This window comes from Salvia miltiorrhiza, chromosome 7, assembly GCF_028751815.1.
Source record: "Salvia miltiorrhiza cultivar Shanhuang (shh) chromosome 7, IMPLAD_Smil_shh, whole genome shotgun sequence".
In the NCBI taxonomy this organism is placed as follows: Eukaryota; Viridiplantae; Streptophyta; class Magnoliopsida; order Lamiales; family Lamiaceae; genus Salvia; species Salvia miltiorrhiza.
This window is the reverse complement of record NC_080393.1, coordinates 13,040,584-13,060,770: the sequence shown is the minus strand read 5'-3', so window position 1 is coordinate 13,060,770 and position 20,187 is coordinate 13,040,584. Positions and strand designations below refer to the sequence as shown.

General features: G+C 36.6%; 1 protein-coding gene and 1 pseudogene across 1 annotated transcript; one reads left to right on the top strand and one right to left on the bottom strand.

Moving 5' to 3' along the window:
- The first annotated feature begins 4,153 nt into the window (after positions 1-4,153).
- Positions 4,154-4,441, top strand: LOC130993829 (50S ribosomal protein 6, chloroplastic). The gene has a single exon (XM_057918865.1). The coding sequence runs from the start codon at positions 4,154-4,156 to the stop codon at positions 4,439-4,441; it is 288 nt and encodes a 95-aa protein (XP_057774848.1).
- Positions 4,442-4,889: 448 nt separating this feature from the next.
- On the bottom strand, positions 4,890-9,647 carry LOC130992740 (inositol-tetrakisphosphate 1-kinase 3-like; annotated as a pseudogene).
- Positions 9,648-20,187: the final 10,540 nt, after the last annotated feature.

The window sequence follows — 20,187 nt, the reverse complement described above, 5'->3', positions numbered from 1 at the left end:
TTTCTTATGGGACGGATGGAAATGAAAGAAAAAAAAAAAAGATATTTTCTTATGGGACAGAGGGAATATAGTCTAAAAGAGGAGTTTTTTTCTTCTAAATTTTTTCTATCCTCACAATTTTTCCTACCAAATTTTATTTTTTATTTTTTCTATTTTAGATCTTTTCAATAGACCATTAACTTTGATTTATGAAAAAAAATATTTAATATGAATATTAAATTAAAGATCACAAAAAAGATCTTTGATTCGATGTACAAATCATAAAAATGAACTTGAAATAAATAAGTTATGATCAATTTAAAGTGTCAAAATTATTTTTTTTCTCTATCATTTATCTATAATGGTGAACTTCATACTTTTTTTTTTCATTTTGTTTTCGTTTGTTGGCGAAAAAAATAAGTAGATGTTATTGTTTTTCTTTTCAAAAAAATTTAAATGATTGTTTAATTATAAAATTTTTAAATTTAAATATTTTAAACTATAATAAATTTTAATTCAATTAAGGAGAAGGAAATTTGTATTAATTTTAATACGAATTGTAAATAAAAAATTAATTACATATCCTAAAATTAGAATTTAAAATATTACTATAAGGGTTTATTTAATTATGTGTACGAGCTATTTATATAAATATATATGTATATACATATATATATATATATATATAGGGTGTGGTTCTAGAGAGAACTACATTATTTGTGAGAACGGGAGAACCATCAAATCTAATGCATCCACTGTAAAAATTAATACATTCGCTGTTAAAATTAATGCACTAAAAAAATTAAAAAAAATGCTCCCTTCAGGATTCGAACCCAGGATCTGCATTCATCCAACAAGATGATGCATCCACCGTAGATCTTGATAATCGAATGGCTGAAAATGGTTCTCCGGTCTTCTTTTATTTATGGTTCTTTCTTGAACCTCTCCCTATATATATATATATATATATATATATATATATATATATATATATAGTATATATATATATATATATATATTTGTTGTTATAATTTCTTTTTTATATTATTCATATTTTTCAAGATTTTTTAATTAGTTTTGGAGTGTTTAAATATTAACTTTTAATAATAATACAATTTGAACTTTTAAGAGTCCAAAATTGTTATATTAAATGACGGAAATTAATTTTGTTATATTGATGGTTTAATGTCATTTGCTCAAAATCTTAAATTATTTGTTTTATATTCTATGACGCATTTAATTATTATTGTAAAATACTCATTAAATTTAATATTTTACTCATTATTGATAATATTGTTATAATACACTATTTTATACTCCCTCCGCCCCACTTTAAATGGCCCAAAACTGTAGGACAATCCTATAGTTTTGGGCCATTTGAAGTGGGACGGAGGGAGTATCAAATACTAATATTTAAATTAATATGATTTTTTTGTTACCAATTAATCTAGCCAATAAATAATATTTTCTCAGTCTCTTAAAAATATACGAGGGTGTGGATGACACGAGTTTTAATAAATATTAAATAAAAATGTATTAGTGAGTGGAAAATTCACGCTTTATGAAAAGTAAGGATAAAAAGGAAAATGCTTGTGTTCAAAAATGGAAAGTCCATTCTTTGTGAGACAATCAAAAATAGCAAAATGTGCACATTTTAAGAGACGAAGAGAGTAACATTTTGACATTATTACATAATTTCAAATTTTAAAAATAAATAAATATATTGTGACCCGTGCAAATTTTATGAAAAGTAAGGATAAAAAGGAAAATACTAGTTATGAAGAAATACCACTTATATAATTCTAAAGTACATGTTTATTCCAATAAGATAAATATCATATTAAACTCTAAATTAACAATGCCATTTAAAAAAAAAATTATATGGTGGCATCTGACGAGCCAAATCATGAATTTGAGGACCAAAAAGCGGGTGCGGAATATTTTTTTATATATAAACTTGATAGTTTTCTGGCTGCTGCGTGTGCTGACATTCATAGCTTTCTGGTTGCTTCCTGGAATTTCAAGATGAGTTCCAGCTTGGTAAGCTTTTGGAAAGCCGGTGTGATCAGTACTGTGATCTGGGCTATTTGGACTCAACGGAATCATTGTAACTTTGAGAATGTTGTGTTTCAGGATCAGCGTATATTGCATACTGTGAAAGTTGCTTTTAAGGAAATGTCGAACAACTTTCCAAAGTTGGGTCATATGAACAATTCTTGGTCAGATTACACGGCTCTAAGGGCTATTGGGATCAAGGGTCGTATTGCTCCCCCCCGGATTTTATCTCGGTTCATTGGTGGCCTCCACCGACCCCTTGGATTAAAGTTAACACAGATGGCTTTGCTCTTGGTGCTCCGGGGCTTATTGATGCAGGAGGGGTATTTAGAGATCACTACAGTTGGGTTCGGGGTTGTTATCATTTTAAGGGAGACACAAGTTATTCTTTTGAGGCAGAGATCTTGGCTGTTATGTATGCAATTCAAATTGCTTTTCAGAGAGGTTGGCTTCGCCTTTGGATGGAATCGGACTCGTCCTACGTTGTTGGGCTTTTACAGGCTCGTTCTAAGATGGTCCCTTGGCGGTTTGCGGCGGGTTGGGCACGAATTCTGGATCTTTTGCAGCATTTCCAACTTCATGTTACTCATATTTTTCGTGAGGGAAATAAGGTGGCGGATATTATGGCTCATCATTCGAGGGTCGAGGGGTGGTGACCTCATGAGATTTTGGAGATTCATGATGCTGATTGGATATCTCGGTTCACAACCATCTGCGCATGGTTTAGTTTGGAGTTGGGGTGTTTTTTTAGCCTTTTCACAGTTTCTGGGTGCGCTCGGAGCGGGGGTTTTTGTTCATTTGGTTTGCTTTGGTTGTGGTGTTGTTTCTGTTCTGTCGTTGAAAGCCGTAACTGTTTAAGGGCGATGGTTAGGCCGGAGTTCTTGAGTGGTCATTTCCGCTTTCGCGGCATTTGTCTTTCGTGTCCTTTTTCACTCTGTTTTAGACGAGTACTCTTTTTTCTCTTCAAGAGTTTTCCCTCGCGGGTTTTTCTTGAAGAGGTTTTAATGAGGCTCGGCCCTTAGTCTGCTTTTCTGTGCTTTAAAGAGTTTTTTTTTTATTTTTTTATTTTTTTTATTTACAACCATCTTTAATAATATAAACTTGATAGTTTGAAATTTTAAAAAATATTTCTTATAATTTAAGATATTTTTAATGAAGCAGGTACAATTTAAGGTTTAACTAGCATTTGCACCCCATCCAATGTACGAGAAAATATTTTTATATTTCTATATTTATATAAATTTGATACCAAATCAATTATCATATTTATAAATATAATAAAAATTAATAAATTTTAACTGAATATATTTGAGCTTAATATTGAAAAAATAAAAAAAATAAAAACAAACAAGAATTCGCACTAATAAAATTGATATTCTGAAAAGTAAAAATATACTTAAAAAATAAAAATAAAAAAGAATTAAAAAAATAATTTTATTCAAAAAAAGATCATAAATGAGAGATTTTTTTAAAAAATTTAATCTTTAATTTAATATAATTTTTACATTTAAAATCAAATATCTATATAAAATATATCAAATTAAAGTTATTATCGTGATATTTAATTTGATATGTATATTAAATATTTTATAATTAGTCGAATTTAACAAGAAAAAAATAAAACAAAAAAGTAAGAAGATAAAGAAAAAGAAAAAAAAATATAATTTACAAATAAATATTTAATTTTGTTGTAGTATCTATAAAGTTGCCATTCAATTTTAAATTAATTTGAAATTGATTTCAAATTGAAATCTTGATTTTTAATATACTCTTGTTTTTTAATATACTCCAGTATAGATATGATATTTAGGCTTTCCTAGACAATATACATATTATTGGGTTCTAAACTTCTAAACCATCCATTTCTATTTTTTGGGTGGAGTAGAAGTAACGAGGATTGGAATCAGACTTTTGGAAATATTTTGGGATAGTTTCATGTCAAATATCTATAATTTGGATAAGGCATTTGGCGGATGGTAATTTGATTTCCATTAAAATTAATTACTGGCGAAGGTAATTTTTGAAGATTTAGGATAATAGTAATATGGAAATGGGGTAGTTGGGCACCATATACTTATCATCCAACTCTATCCCATTCCATTCCCATTCCTCAAACAGAATGTCAGTTTCAGCCATATTCGGCTCAAGGCTGGTGGTTCCGCCTCCCTCCTCCGCCGCACCACCGAGACTAGCGCTTGGCGGCGGGCTGCTGATAGAGTGCTCTTCCAGACCACAGAAGAAGGCAACCAAGCATCACATGAAGACCCGCCCTCGCAAGAGTCGGCCTTCTGACATCCGCCATGGCCCTGCCGTGTACCCTCCGCTCCCCCCTCTTCCCCCCGAATGGTCTCTTGTCTCCGACGCCGCCGCTGTGCCGACGCCGCTGCCAGCTGTCCAGTCCGAGTGATGCCATGAATTGGAGGAAATAGGGTTGTATTTTAATTTTGCCAATTTACTTTTTTTGATGTATGGGATTCTGATATTGTTATTGCTTTTGTAATTCCTCATTTCTTTTTGCATGATTCGGATGTTATTTTGTGAAAGAATTGTGTGTTTGTGTGTTGAGCATTATAAGATTAGGATTTTGATAAGGAGTATTAGATATAATTGGGATTGGAAAGCAAATCGAAAGCCCCACGTTTGAATGCATTACTTCCTCATCTTGAGCACTCCATATTATTTGAGAATTTTGTGATAGAATTTGGTGATAGGAAATATTGGAGGGTAGAATTTTCTCCTTACATGCTAATATGATGCTACTCTCTCTTCCCTAAATCCAACATTCTTAGCAAACATGATAAATGCTTAAATTCTTCATCAAGCTGCAACTTAATCATAAAAAAGAAGATATTCACTTCCCCAAAAATGAAAAAATGTGAATTAGGCAAAGATATTGAGAGTGAGATTATACATGTCTAACTCTAACTAACAAGAATTTACAAAACCGAACACATCGGCCATAGAATTAATACTAACTGATTAGCAGCTGACAAAGTGTAGCATGTGCATTCCGCACTCTATACCAACACTTAATCATCAACATAAATCACAAAACCAAACACCCTACTAAGAAAGGCCATGAGTTTGCACGATTGATCATATCATATGTTCTACTTTTCCTTGCCCTCCAAAGCAGGTCGATAAACTGCAAGATTTCGACCTCCAGAAGTTCAAACTGCTCGGATATGCCTCTTGCTGCAGGCGATACCTCTTTAAAGCTACTTGCTTTTGACTAGGCTCAGAAGAAAATCCGTAAATATGTGCTCGTATTCTGGCATTTTTCCATATCCTGAAAATCGGAACGACTTACATTTAGGCAAAACTTGATATCAAATCTAGTAAAGTTCAGCCATTGATCTGTGCAGTTTTCTTTTTTAACTCTAGCTACATTCCATCCAAGATAAACATATTATTCCTGAGTGGATAAATGCGCTATGGCATACCTGGAAAATAGTTGATATCTATCACATAATAATTGTCTCGAGTTCCATGCTCTCTAATTATATCCAAGTTGAATAGCCGAAGACCCTACCGTAAGATGATTGAAACAATGTCTAAGAAAAGATGAGGGTTAAAGATATCCAAAATTACAGCAGATGAAATGTGTACCAGCCGTCGTCGTAGCTCTTTAGCCAATTTCTCGAGTAACGGTCGTGGAGGGAGCTCTGCAGGAAAAAACGACATAATAAAAATAAGAACTGACAAGAGTGCTGGCCCCAGCTCCCAAAATAAGATTCTGGGCCACAACAAAGCCCAACGATAATCAATAGTTCATTGAGGTCGGTGAGAGACAAAAAACCATACTGTATAGGAGAACAACTTCCAAAAAAAAAATTAAGTAAAATTATGCTCAAATAGAATAAGCTCACCACCAACACGAGGGTCCAAGTCCGCTTCATCAGCAGATGCAGCAGCACAAGAAACTCTTGGGAAGTGATAAACACCAGCATTCTTTGACAGTTCATATTTGCTAACATCGGGTAAAGAAAAACGCCTGACCACTTTTATTGCTTCACCAACAATATAAACCTTGAAAAGCACGCCTCCTACAATACGAAGCAAGAAAAAAGATCTCATTAAAATATCTTTGTTTTGCATCCTCTTAAGGAGAACCACTGGACAAAGTAATAAAAGAACACGATGAATGTCTCCATACCATGATTAATGAATTCCTGTAAAACAAGTGGTGGTTCCAGCTTCTGGAGGGAGAACTCATCATAGGCAAGAGATAGTTCATGTGACTTTGCAACCAAAGGTTTTGCTACTGAAGCACAGAAATTTAGTGCAAGATTTAATACCGAGTAGATCACGGAGATCGTTCCATTAATTAGAAAAGGAAAGAAAAAAGAGAAAGAATCAAAGAAACTACTACAACCGAGAAAAGAAAGTGAAACATAACGCAAGACATACCAATGGGTAGCCTCAGACCTGCCTTGCTCACTGCGCCAGGAATAGATGACTGGATCTTTCTTTATAACCAACTGTTTAGGAACACCAACTTTTCCTGTTCATTATATAAGTGACGTCATCAGTATTCCAAAATGTAAGTCAATATTTAGTTGACATTTTACAACATAATTATAAATCTATAAGGATCAACAGCTAACAAATAACAGTAGGCAGACTTTTAATGAGGCTATCCCTTCCCTTTAATCAAGGAGAGGAAAAGCTTTAAAAAATAAAGCTATTGTGAAGGGTATCCACCAAAAGTACCATGACGGTCAGATAGGTTTAGGTCAGCAACGTCTTGAAGCATGGATTGACGATTATGCACTTGCTGTATGGCTTGAGGAGGGTCAAGAACTGTGACCTCAGGATGTGCATTCCAATAATCCTGCAGAAGTGGCAAACAAGGAATGATAAACAATCTTAAAAATCGTACATACATGCCCATGCAAAGAATATGGAAAAGCATTTCACACTTCAATTTCATTTCACAAATACAACCCCATGAAAGCAGAAGCAAAGAGACAATAATGTACAATAGAACCTTTAAAATTCCAGATAAGGGAGGGAAAAAATGACAATAGATCCTGTTGTCGTCGTTGTATACCCAATCTGATTATTCATATCACGATCATGTACAAAAATACAAATGTGATTCTTAGAATAAAGCATCAGGAGTTCTGGATGAATGCAGATAGTGTATGGGCAATGTTAAGTTATGTTAATCTGTACATTAGCAAATTCGAGAATATGTTCTTCACCCAAACTACGTGTTATTTGGTTGTGGAAGCTAGGCAATGTCAACAGACAGGTTCTCTCATTGTCATGAAGCATTTTGCGAGGTCAGCTCTACAGTTTTAAGGTTCACTATCTCCTAAATACTTTGAATGTGTGTCATGAGCAAGGCAGTTTTCAGCTAAAATGAATCTAGAACCCTTCCGTAATGTATCTGTCTTAACCGTAAGAATGTAACACAACCAACAAGAAAATTCATCTCAATAAGATGTATTTGGCAAAATATATTCTATTTGAAGAATTGGAATAATTTTCAGCTTTTAATATCCACTGTTTGTATGCTTTGCCTTCCATAAGAAGATGTATTAAGGTTCACTATCTCCTAAAAACTTTGGATATGTGTCATGAACAAGGCAGTTTTCAGCCAAAATGAAACTAGAACCCTTCCGTAATGTATCTGTCTTGTCTGTAAGAATGTAACACAACCAACAAGAAAATTCATCTCAATAAGATGTATTTGGCAAAATATATTCTATTTGAAGAATTGGAATAATTTTCAGCTTTTAATATACACTGTTTGTATGCTTTGCCTTCCATTCATCAATTTAGTCTCTTATATGAGAGTCTACAAACAGCCGTTTCAATATATAACACAACTACACGTGAAATATTGACATGTCTACAAAGGAGATAAAAAAATGTAAATAACAAAGAAATAAAGTCTGTTTTACCTCTTTAATCTTCGTAAAGACAAATGAACTTATAATCCAGGTACATGAAATCAAAGGCACAACAAACAAATATTCAAATTTTAAAACATGAAAAATGTTAGCCCTCTTTCCAAAAATCTGAAAATGGGTGCCAATCCTCTAAAAAGGAGAAATTAGCTGAAAACCCATAAATCCAGAGCGCACATGGAATAAACCCAACAATTAACTTAACAGTCCATGGAAGGGGAAAATCATCTTTAGTCTTTACAGGAATCACGAGGATTAAACCTATACATGTGCACAAAATTCTTAAGGAGAAGAGAGCAATGTCTCCACAAATTATGTTAGATGGAAATAAGTTCAACAGGATGCACATGCCACCATATAATCAATGCGTATCACTCCACTCCCTAAATAATCAAACTTTTCTTATCAACAATAAATTTTTTATCAGTATTAACAAAGTTCACCCTGAAAGATGAAACCAACCTCTAGCACTCGCCGCCATTCTTTTCCAGATAACTGCAGGAAATGACAAGAGAAAAATGCATTAGATGCACATAGTCATATGTTTTTTAAATTTTTAATAATATAAAAGGGGATTCAGTCGGGGAGTGGAGAAAGAAAGGAGCAGGGAAGTCACCTTATGCAACACAATGTCAAAAGGGCCTTGATCCGAGAGGGGTTTGCTTTGATCAATAGCCACAAATAGGATTCCCTTGTTCCTAAATAGCAATTAGTAATTGAAAATTGTCAGGATAAAATTATATCATAAAGTTCACCATTGTCTGACAGGATAAATGCCACATGACTGTATAAAGATTTAGATACCAAATTGTGATCTTTGACAGTTCAAAAACCTTCATCTAACAGCTGTACCACAAGAGGAGGGGCTGGGGGGAGACAACCCCCCCCCCCCCCACAAAAAAAGGCAAGGCCATTCAGCTTTAAAGAAATCTTATGGTCCAAGCCCATTCCAAGAAACCGTGAAATAAATAACTGGAGATTATGACAGCTCACAATTCCAACTTTAACAATTGGCCAAATCAAACTCAATAGCGACGATGAACTCAAACTCTCACCTCAATTTAAAGAAGTGAATAGTGAACAAACATAGCGAGTCTTCGAGAATGAAAGAAACATAAAATCAATTAAAACTACGTTAACAAAACACCCAACATGCATCATTTTGATCTTCTCCAAAGCTTGAAAAGATAATTATCCGAAGAGCGAAGAAATTGGTTACCTTGCTAAGCGCTCAAACTTGGGCTGCAAGAAGCTCTTAACTTTCTTGGATGTAAGAGCATATCCCACCACCACAACTTTCTTAGGCGGCGGCGGCGGCGAGACCACCGACGGCGGCGTATACTTCCACTGCTGCGCCGCCGCCATTTTCCCTTCATCAAACTCTTCCTGTTCCGCCACTGTGAGGTACGTTAATTCTCCTCCCATTCTCGTCCCCTGATAATATATTACTATGTATATTGAGGCCCTGTTACCAGGGAATTTCAGCAAAAAGCGTATCCTCTCTTTTCTACTCTCGTATATATCAATATCCCTTCCGTCGATTTCAGAAAATGGAAAAAATAAGGGGAGGGGTTCCGTAGAATTTGGTCCAAATGCAGAGTAGATTTTTCTACAGCTTGAAGCAGAAGAACCCAAAAGAATTTAGGCCAGAAGCAAATGAAAAGGAGGACAAAAAAGAAACAATTGTGTACCCCATGCGCTTATATATATATATATAAAAGAGGTGGGGGTGGGGGGTGGGGGTGGGGGGTAGGGTGGGGGTTAGGGGGTAGGGGATACTATTACTAGGTAGAGCATACAAAAGCTGAAATGCAACGCGTGGAGCTCTTGGAAATAAAAATGTGTATATATTAATATTGGATAGATGAAAGATGGCATGGCCTACATTCCTGGGGGTGGGGGGTGGGATCCAGCTACCATATCATTTACTCCACATAGATGCAAACAACTATCATGCTATTAATTAATGTACCATCATACATAGGGATGTCAATCGGGCCAGCCCATCGGGTTTTCGGGCTAGCCCTATCGGGTTCCGGGTTAATCGGGTGCGGGCTAATCGGGTTGGAGGTTTTTTCGGGTTGTAAATCTCCAACCCTAACCCTAAACGTTCGGGTTTCGGGCTAGCCCATCGGGTTGGAGGTTTTAAAGGTGTAAAAATAAAATTATTATTTGTATTACATTATTCCTAATGATCTAATGTATAATGTATAAAATATACATAAATATTAAATATATAAAGTCTAAATGTTTGAGTAACAATCTTCTTCAACGTTAATAACAATTTTGACATCTTCTTCACCACTCTCCATATCAACACTTGGAGATGAGTCCTCCATCTTTAACACCTACACTTGGGCATAAGATTAAATTCTTTTATAAGAATCAACTATAATACACTTCGGCTTACACAATCCTACGAGAAGAAAGCAACCAATGTTCCTCTTAGTTGCAAATTTGCAATTATATTATTTTATCTGCATTTATGTTTACTATCGGAACAAACATATGATAATCCCATTTAATTTGTGTTTTTATGTTTAACACCCCATTATAGTTGCAATTAGGTGCTTTTTCTTTCTATAAAATAAAACAAATAAAAATCCATCTACTTCCTATATTTCTATATTTCAATATGTTTTAATTGCTATTATTGCAGTGCAACACGTGATGAATGTTTTGATGCTAAAACTCAAATTTTTTACATTGGCAAATGGCAAGAACGCTTGTAACACCCAGGAATATCAGAATATAACATAATCACATAATCAAAAATCTAGAAACTGGGAATCAGAAGAACGAAATTGCAGAAAAATTGGAAAAATAAATGAAACTACAAATGCTTAAAAAATTACTCACCAGCGGACTAGAAGCAGCTGCAGACGGCGGTGGTAGCGGCTCAACTCAGGTGAGAAGAGGCGCGGCGGACCGGCGGTGGGAGAGGGAGCAGAGTGGAGGCGCGATGGTGCCGGGTCGGTGGTAGACCGGTCGGCAGTGGCGTAAGGGAGCCGCGTTGTGAAGGGAGGCCGGAGGCGGAGACACGCTGTCTGGTGGTGGTGGTGGCGGACGCCGGACGGCGCGGCTGATGTACGGAGGCGAGGCGGATTTGAATTGAGTAGGAAAGATGAAGAATGGAGGCGGCAGATAAGCATATCAGCATACATATGTGCATAACCCTAAAATGTAATTTTAAATTCCCATTTTTTTTAAAAAATTCAATAGCCCGACGGGCTGGCCCGACAACCCGACGGGCTGGCCCGCTTCAACCCGCCAGCCCGAACGGGCTAGCCCGATAAGCCCGATTTGTTATCGGGTTGCAATTTTCCAGCCCTAACCCTCTACTTTTGTCGGGTTATTCGGGTCGGCCCACGGGTTTCGGGCTGGATTGACATCCCTAATCATACATACCTAAGTTAAATTTCAAATCCGAAAATCGATTAATTAGTTGCAATAGATCGAATCAAAAAGATCATTAGGATCAACATAGTTCAATTCAAAACATATACTATATTGATTAATCGATAAATTAATAATTTATTAATTAAAAGAGGCGTTTTGTATTCTACAAGCGTAAATTTCATGACATAGGAATTCAACCAACTTTAGGGGTGTATTCGTTCAGGATTTTAATAGATTTCTGCAGACTTTTAAAATTTGGATGTATTCCTTCAAGACTTTTAAAAATCTATGAAAATCTAGAGGTATTCGGTCAAAACTTTTAAAATTCTATAAAAATCCAGATGTATTCGTTTCAGACTTTTAAAAATCTATGAAAATCTAGATGTATTTAAAAATCTATGGATTTTAAAATTGGACTGATTTTCATTTATTTCATTTAAAAAATACACATGAACAAATCCGACCTCAGACCACGAGATTTCGGAAATCTTCATATTTCAACGTCGGCTGGGTTCCAGCGGTCGTGGCTCGAAGAAGCCAGCGGTCGTTGGAGGAGAGCGGCGGCGGTAGAGGCGATGGGGAGGCAGCGGTCGCTGGGACGAGAAGATTGGAAGAAATTGGATTGGATTTTGGGGAAGAACTGGTTGTTGCGGTGTGATGGAGGAAATAAAACAATTAGGGCTCTGTGTGGCTGCTGAATTGTATTTATATCGCACGAGGCCAGCGGCCGCTGGAACCCAGTGATCGCTAGGTTCTGTCCCAGCGCTCAATTAATTCCAACGAGCACTGGAATGGTAGATTTCAAATCCGTAAAAATCACATCAAATTCTTGTTAAAATCCCTACAAAATCCATTCAAAATCTATTTATAATTTCAAAATACATGAAGAATCTGTGTGAAATCTGTAGATTTTAAAAATATATGGATTTTAAAAATCTATTAAAGTCCTGAACGAATAATTACATAAAAAATTGGGTGAGAATTTCACACAAAAATAAAAATAAAATCATGAATACTAATACTATGAACTTGAATCTAGCTCATGAATGATATAGTACTATAAAATTCAATACCGATGTTGTATTTTACAAGGCCCTAAGTACAAATTCAAAAATAAATTATTATATATTTTTTCTTATATTGACAACATAATAATAATATATTAACATAAATTTTTTTGATAAATTATTCAAAAGGGTTTTCAATGAAAAGAAAAGAGATTGACACTAAGAAATTAAAATTAATGATATAATCTAAATGACGAAAATAATCCTCATAAGATGAATATATGTTTTCTAATTCTAATTTTTATTAAGAAAAAATAATTTATAGTATAAGTAAATGAAAAAAAAAAAAAAGTTGAGCTTTCAAAAATTTAAAGCCCTAAACAGCAGCATGTTGAACATATGATTAGGTACGAGCGTAATTTGCTTACGCGAAGGAATCAAGCAACAATATTGTTAATTGAAAACCCTTAGGGGCCGTTTGATTTGCAGTTTAGGATTGATTAGGATTAAAATTATCTTGAAAAATTAGTGTGGATTAGTGTGGATTTATATTATTTCATGGGTGTTTGATATCATGGCTACTTAATCCTATATTGTGTTTGATGATGGTGGTTGATTTATTTCAAAGGAGGAGGCTCTCGGAACGAAAAAGTTGCTCTCTCCAACTGTAGATCTACAGTAGGCAACTGTAGATGAACAGTATGCAACTGTTGATGAATAGTACCCGGAGCATAACTTCCAGCAGCTCCATTTTTCACCGGTGACGCTGCTGCGATCTGCGCCTAGACACCCCGACACCGGAATCCTTCCTCCGAGAAGCAGCAGTCCAGCACGTTCCGTCTGGAATTTCAGCCCGTTGACCGGCAAAGGGGATCTGCAGCCCGGTCGCCGCTGCTCATCTCCGACCGCCGTGCTCGCTGCTGTTCTGCACCTCACGATCCAGTCCGTCCTAAGTCGCAGCTGCAACCACTGCTCTGCATCGGTCCGCGGCACCACCAGCGAGCTGCTGAGGCAGCAGGAGTGGCGGCAGGGGGTTTCAGGGGCGGCAGAGGTCGCGGCTGCCGGAGCTCCAGCAGGTGAAGCCGGCGGCGGCCGCCCGCTTGTGCTTGCTACTCAAGAAGCGGCGGATCGCGTGGAGCGCTTCTGGTTCCAGCTGCTGATCCGTCCGTCCGATGGCGTCAAACGGCGGCAATGGCTCCTCGAGCGTTGGTTGGTTCCCGCCGCTGTCTTTGGTTTCCGGTGGACTCAGTTCACAGGGCGACAGAGGGGCGCTCAATCTGCCGGTCGTCTCTAACAATTTTCTCCAAAATCCAAACCCTGCGATGGCCGCCCCGTCTGCTCCGAAGGGGTCTGATCTTCGGCTTGGGGGGCCGACCTCGGCTTTGCCACCACTGGAACAGTTCGTCGGGAATGGTCAATCTAAAGCACAGCAATCCAGTCGATCTTTTGCGGATACTCTCAAACAGACGAAGGCAAGTCGGCAAGCTGATGTTCCTGCCTATGAATTCACGGTTCTTCAGCCTTCTTTAGTGAACGATAAACCCTGTCTTATCATTTCGGAAGGGTTCCATCAACGACAAGTGCGATCATTCTCTCATGCCCTGCATGGTCGGATTATCCTTCGCAAGGGGGATCGTCCTCGTTTTGCTGCTGATTTGCATGTCGAGTTACAACAGTTATGGAAGCCGGATTTATCCTGGGAAATTATTCCTCTGGGTAAAGGTTACTTCACCCTCAAATTCTCCTCTGCGCAAGATATGGCACTGGCTTTCGCTAAAAATACATGGAAATTATGTCCGGGCATCTTGCATTTGCGGACATGGGTCCCAAATTTTGATCCATACAAGGATTCATCCACTAAAGCACAAGTTTGGATTCGTGTTTTTAATTTACCACACGAGTATTGGCATCCGGAGGTGCTTTCTGGTATTGCTAGACACGTAGGGGCACCAATTGTTATTGATGGTTTATCTGCTCAGGCTTCTGTGGGTCATTTTGCGCGTATTTTGGTTGAGATGGATGTCTCCAAGGCTGTGCCTGATTTTTTGGATGTCAAATGTGGGGATCGGGTTTTTGTTCTCGAATTCGGATATGAAGACCTCCCATATTATTGTCACTCTTGCTGTGTTGTTGGTCATGCTACTACCTCTTGCAGGAGATCTAAAGAGGGGAGGAATGATATTGAGGGTCAGTCAGCTGGCAAAGGTACCGACCCAGCCCCTGTTCAGCAACATCGCTCCAACTGGAAACAAGTGGATCGTAAACAGGCCTGCTCTGAGGCTTCTCTTGAGATGGTTGTTTATGAGAAGGGTGGAATCCTGACCCCTTCGAATCGTGACTCTGCTCTTGGGGATGACGAGATGGACACCTTCCCGGATTCAACAAGGAAGGAAGTCGTTGGTTCCCTAAATCTTGGATCGGATGCTGCGCAGGTGGAGGTGGACCTTCACAACCCCTTTGCTGCTCTGGAGTCGTTGGATGCTGAGGTTCAGTTGGATAATGATGTTGTCTCTGAACACTCGGTTGGTGATAACAGGGCGGACAAGTCTGTTGGTATGGAGATTGTTCCGGTGATGAATGACACTACCCGACATCCGGTGGAAAATACTATAGTGTCAGATACACAGGTTGATATTGTCACTCTGCATTGTAGCAATACAGACATGGCTTTGACTGTGACGCCAGGAAAGAAGACAATCCCTGAGGCCCAACTTGGGTCGTCTTCCTCTGCGGAGACTATGCTTCAGGTCCCGCAATCGGATCTAGCTTTGGTGGTGATGCCAGGAAAGGCGATGATGGAGGATTCTTCCATTCCTCGCGGCCGTGGGCGTCCAAAGGGTTCTACCAAGAAGGGGAGGGTTTCCGATTCCTCTATAAAGCACCGGGTCCGGCGTATAATCAAGAATGGTATGGATATGAGTAAGAGTCGTGCGGATGGTGCCGTTTTGCAGGGCGCAGGAGCACATATTGTGCCAGTGGAGTTCTTGAATAAAGTCCAACATGCTCAGGATGGAGGTGCGCTTCTACAAAATTTTGTGATTCAACCTTCTTCCGACGCTGCTCGAGCTATGTCGGCGGTGGTTTCTAAAAGATGGGGAGATATGTTGGATGACGACGACTCTTTGGATGAGGATGAATCTCTAAATATTTTCTCATAGTTTGGGTGTTTGTTTTCGTTTACCCGTGGTTTCTCGCGGGTGTTTGAGACTGCTTTTGTTTTGAATCTTGTCTTTCTTTTTTTATTTCTAATAAAATTTCTATTTCAGCAACCTATATTGTGTTTGATATCCATAGGATTATATTGGATTATATTATCTAATACCAAAACTATCCTCATATAATTTTAAAAATATCATATATGTCCACCATTACTTGGGCATTTGCATCGATATGCGTGAGAAAGGGTAGCATAATTTTTATCCAACTTCGCAGTATTAAAGTTATCCGAGGGGGGGAGGCCGGATTATTAGTATGGGTTATTCCCACAAAATAGCATGTAGAAGTAGGATTAAGTAGGAGTTGACCACATTAATAGAACATGATATCAAACATCACACTAACCTGTATTAATTTAATTTATCCTACCTATAAACCCATATCAAACAGGCCCTTAATTTTTTTTGGTGCATTTGGAGAACACCACATTAATTGGAGCCTTTGAGTGTCGTTTTTTGCCGTTCGAGAATGTCGAACCGGAACTTTTGAGTCTAATGAGAAAAATTAGAGATTAAATTCATTTTTATATAAATTTCAATAAAAAGCAAATAGTAATAAAACTTATGCTTTTATGAAAAATGGCTATAATAAGTCACGGTGGTGCCATAGTGTACTTCAAGTGCTTGATGGTGTACACGGTGGTGCCATCGTGTACACCATCGAGTACAAAAAAGTCAAAAGGTGTTATAGTTTTTTAAACCTAAAATAGCTATATAACTTATCTATTATAAACTGGGACTATATATTTTTATGAAAGATGACTATAATAAGATTTCTCTCGATTATTAATGTAAGACATTGATGGGACCATAGGTTTACACAAAGATCTTTTGAAAAATTATTATTTTATTAATTCATTAAAATTATTAATTTACATTGAGATCGAAGAAATTATTAGTATTAATTTAAGGAAGTTCTACCATATAATAAAAAAATGGTAAATATCATGAAAACTCCTAAAGTATAACCGCTTTATCAAAAATATCCTGAAATTTTTGAAACATTCTCTAAACACTCAAACTATCAAGTTTTTATCAAATATATCCCGTATTTATTTTTCGGTCACCGAAAACGTGATGTGGCTCGCCTGATGCCACAATGTAATTTATATTCTATTTTTTTTAAATGTAATGGCAAAAACGACGTCGTTTCGTACCATACCATTATAAAAAATTCACTCCTATCATGTTTGAAATTCACGCTAATAACCTAGAATTAAGGATAAACACGATGGAAATATGGTACGAAACGAAGTCGTTTTTTCCATGTCATTTAAAAAAAATAGAATATAAACTACATTGTGGCATCCGGCGAGCCACATCACGTTTCTGGTAACTGAAAAATAGATGCAGGATATATTTGATAAAAACATGATAGTTTGAGGGTTTAGAAAATATTTCAAAAGTTTCAGGGTATTTTTTATAAAGTGGGTATAATTCAGGGGTTTTTTTATGATACTAATACTTTATTGAAATGACATTAACACTACGTAGAAAATGACATTAACACTATATTGAAATGACACTAATACTACATGTAAATGACACTAATACTTAACATTTGGGTATGATAGTCCAGTTGAATTAGATATGGGTCAGGATTCAAATCGGGTACGATCCGAATATACCGTACACCCTGGTGTACAGAAAATTTTGTGAAGATGAATTTTGTTTGTGGTGACGTGTTTGTATTAACAAAGTAATTCCAGTTCATATAAAAACCGATTCATTTAAAGCTGATTAGTAAAATATTTGATTCACCTAAAAATTATAATTTTTTATGACTGTAATATCTTTGATTAATATTTAAAATATCATTCTAGAATCTATATTATATATATTATAGAAAAATAAATCTTATCCTACGTGGCATCGTATAATCACTTCATTCTAATTTTCCTCAATTCTCATTCATTCTTATTTATTTATATATTTCTAATCAATTTTTACATTATAGCAAAATAAATCATATCTTATGTGGCATTGTATAATCACTTCATTCTAATTTTCCTCAATTCTCATTCATTCTTATTTATTTATACATTTCTAATCAATTTTTACATTTAAAAACTATTAAATAATCATATAAATTTATAGATAAATTCTATACTATTAAATAATCGTATAAAACTATTATATAAAGTCTGTACTATTAAATAATTGTATAAAACTATTAGATAAATCCAACATATCCATTTAATTATAAATCCTACATATCCATTTGATTATCAGAATCCAGCCAAATTAAAATACATTAGCATTTCGAGGGTCCATTCGTCTGTTTTCAAACGTCTGAAATCCCTCCCAACCTTATACCAACTTTTCTTATATATATAAACTCAATGACCAACAAGAACTCATCATGCCTAACAATCCACATTTTTTTCACCCGAAAATTTTAAGTTAATAAAATGATGGCATCCATAATAGGAATCCTTATACCCACTTAATTGAGATTGTTCCAAGTGTGACTAAAACTTAAATAAAGTATATCAATAAATTAATCCACGAAAAACAATCAATTCAAATGTCAATTCATTTTTTAGAAAAGATATTCTTCAACTAAATGTTATAAATAAATAAAATACATGTCTATGCCCAATCTATATATATATATATAATAGCAAAATAATCCCTCTAAATGGAGGGATAACAAAAATTTATGCCTTTAAATGTCTTATTTCTTATTCCACATTTTACACAAAAGAGGAGTTTACCATTTTTCCTTCCTTATTTTCACTTCAAGGAGAGATAGTATTATCCCTCCATTTTGGTGTGATAATATTATCCCTCCTTAAAGTGAAAATAAAGATGAAAAACTGGTGAACTTATCTTTTGTGTAAAATGTGGGATAAAAAAGGAGATATTTTAAGGCTTAATTTTTGTTATCCCTCATTTTCCTCATCCATCAAAGTGAACGCACCCTAAAAATCATATAAATATTAGTACAAGCTAACCTATGTGTTATAAGACCTACAACAACTGTTATTTTTTTTTAAGATGATAATAATAGTTCTCAATATTTTCCAATGGTGATCGAACCTCTAACCTAATAGTTAAAGGAAAATATCTTATCACTAAGTTGTAGTTGTTTTTCTATAAAAATTATTAATCTAACCAATTCATGAATTCAATTTATATAGTTATTAATATCTCATTTTACTTATGCTCCGATAATGAATTGTAATTCAATTGCTAAAATATTCCTTTCCAATCAATCGAGTGTAAGTCTCACAAATGCCCCCAAAAGCTTTGGGTCAATGTTTGCAATATCTAAGCATTTTAATGCCACATTATCAGAAAATCCATTATAATTAGTACTCCCTCCGTCCCGCTATTCATGTCTCGTTTCTTTTCGACACGGAGATTAAGGAGAATGAAGTAAGTAGAATAAAGAGTGTGGTCCACATATTTTTTTTTTTGATGAAATTACATTATAAATAATACAAACCACACACACCCCACCTAGTGGTCCACATATTTAAGTTTGTGATTAAGGGATTGTTAATGTTTGATGATTCTAATGAAAATGAAAAATTCCTAAATAATTAAAATTCTGAAAATGAAAAATTGAAATTATGAAAAACTAAAATTCTTAAATGAACATAAATTTTCAGAAATTGGGCGATTTGCAGAAATTTGGGCGAAATTGCAGAAATTGGGTTGTTGCTCCTTCGCCTTTTGCTCTTCGCCATTTCTATCTGCATTTGGAATAGTAGTGCCACTCCCCTCCTACAAATGTAGAAATGCAGAAATTAGAGGTGAGAATGCAGAAATGAAATCACCTTTGGAACCACCGTTGGCAAATCACCACCCAAATTTGCAACCCTACCCAAATCGAGCTCAGAAATCTGCAACCCACCCAAATCGAACTCAGAAATCAAACGATTTCCCCAACCAAATCTGCAACCCAAATTAGGGGTTAGGGTTTTGTAGAGGGTCAGGGGAGATCAGAGGTGAGAGGCGGAGGCGGAGGAGATCAGAGGGAGGAAAAGGGCGATCGAGGGCGGCGACGAGAACTGCTGTCGCTCGACCGAGGAGTGAGGAGAGGGAGCTGCTGATGGTGACGATGGCGGTGGCTCTGTGCTGGATTTGTGAGTGGAAGGAGAGGCGGCCGTGGCTTCACTGAGCGCCGGAGTTTAGCAGAAGGAAGAGAGAGAGAGACGAATACGGGCGGTGGAGGGAGAGAAGTGACAGATCCGACATCTAGCAGAGAGAAGGCGACGGAGGATAAGGTGAGGGTGGAGGCGCAGAGAGAGAGAGAGAGAGCCGAGAGTCTCTTTGCAGATGGAAGCCAAGAGAGGGCAGAGCCCTGGTCGTCGGAAAACGAGTGGCGAGGCATTGCGGTCACCGATGGAGAGAGGTGACAGATCCGGCATCCACCGGAGAGAAGGTGAGGGCGGAGGCGCAGAGAGAGAGAGAGAGAGCCGAGAGTCTCCTTGAATTCTAGGGTTAGATGTATTTTTGATCTTTTGTATTAGGCATTTAATTAGTGTTTTAATTAATGTTAAGCATCCCCTTATTATTTCCTTTTTAGGAAACGGAACATTATCGGTGGAAACAACCCAAAAAGAAAAATAGGACTTGAATAGCGGAATGCAGGGAGTACTTGCA

What these genes read in the sequence shown, in the direction of transcription:
- LOC130993829 (XM_057918865.1), top strand. Translation starts at nt 4,154, where the DNA reads ATGTCAGTTTCAGCCATATTCGGCTCAAGGCTGGTGGTTCCGCCTCCC.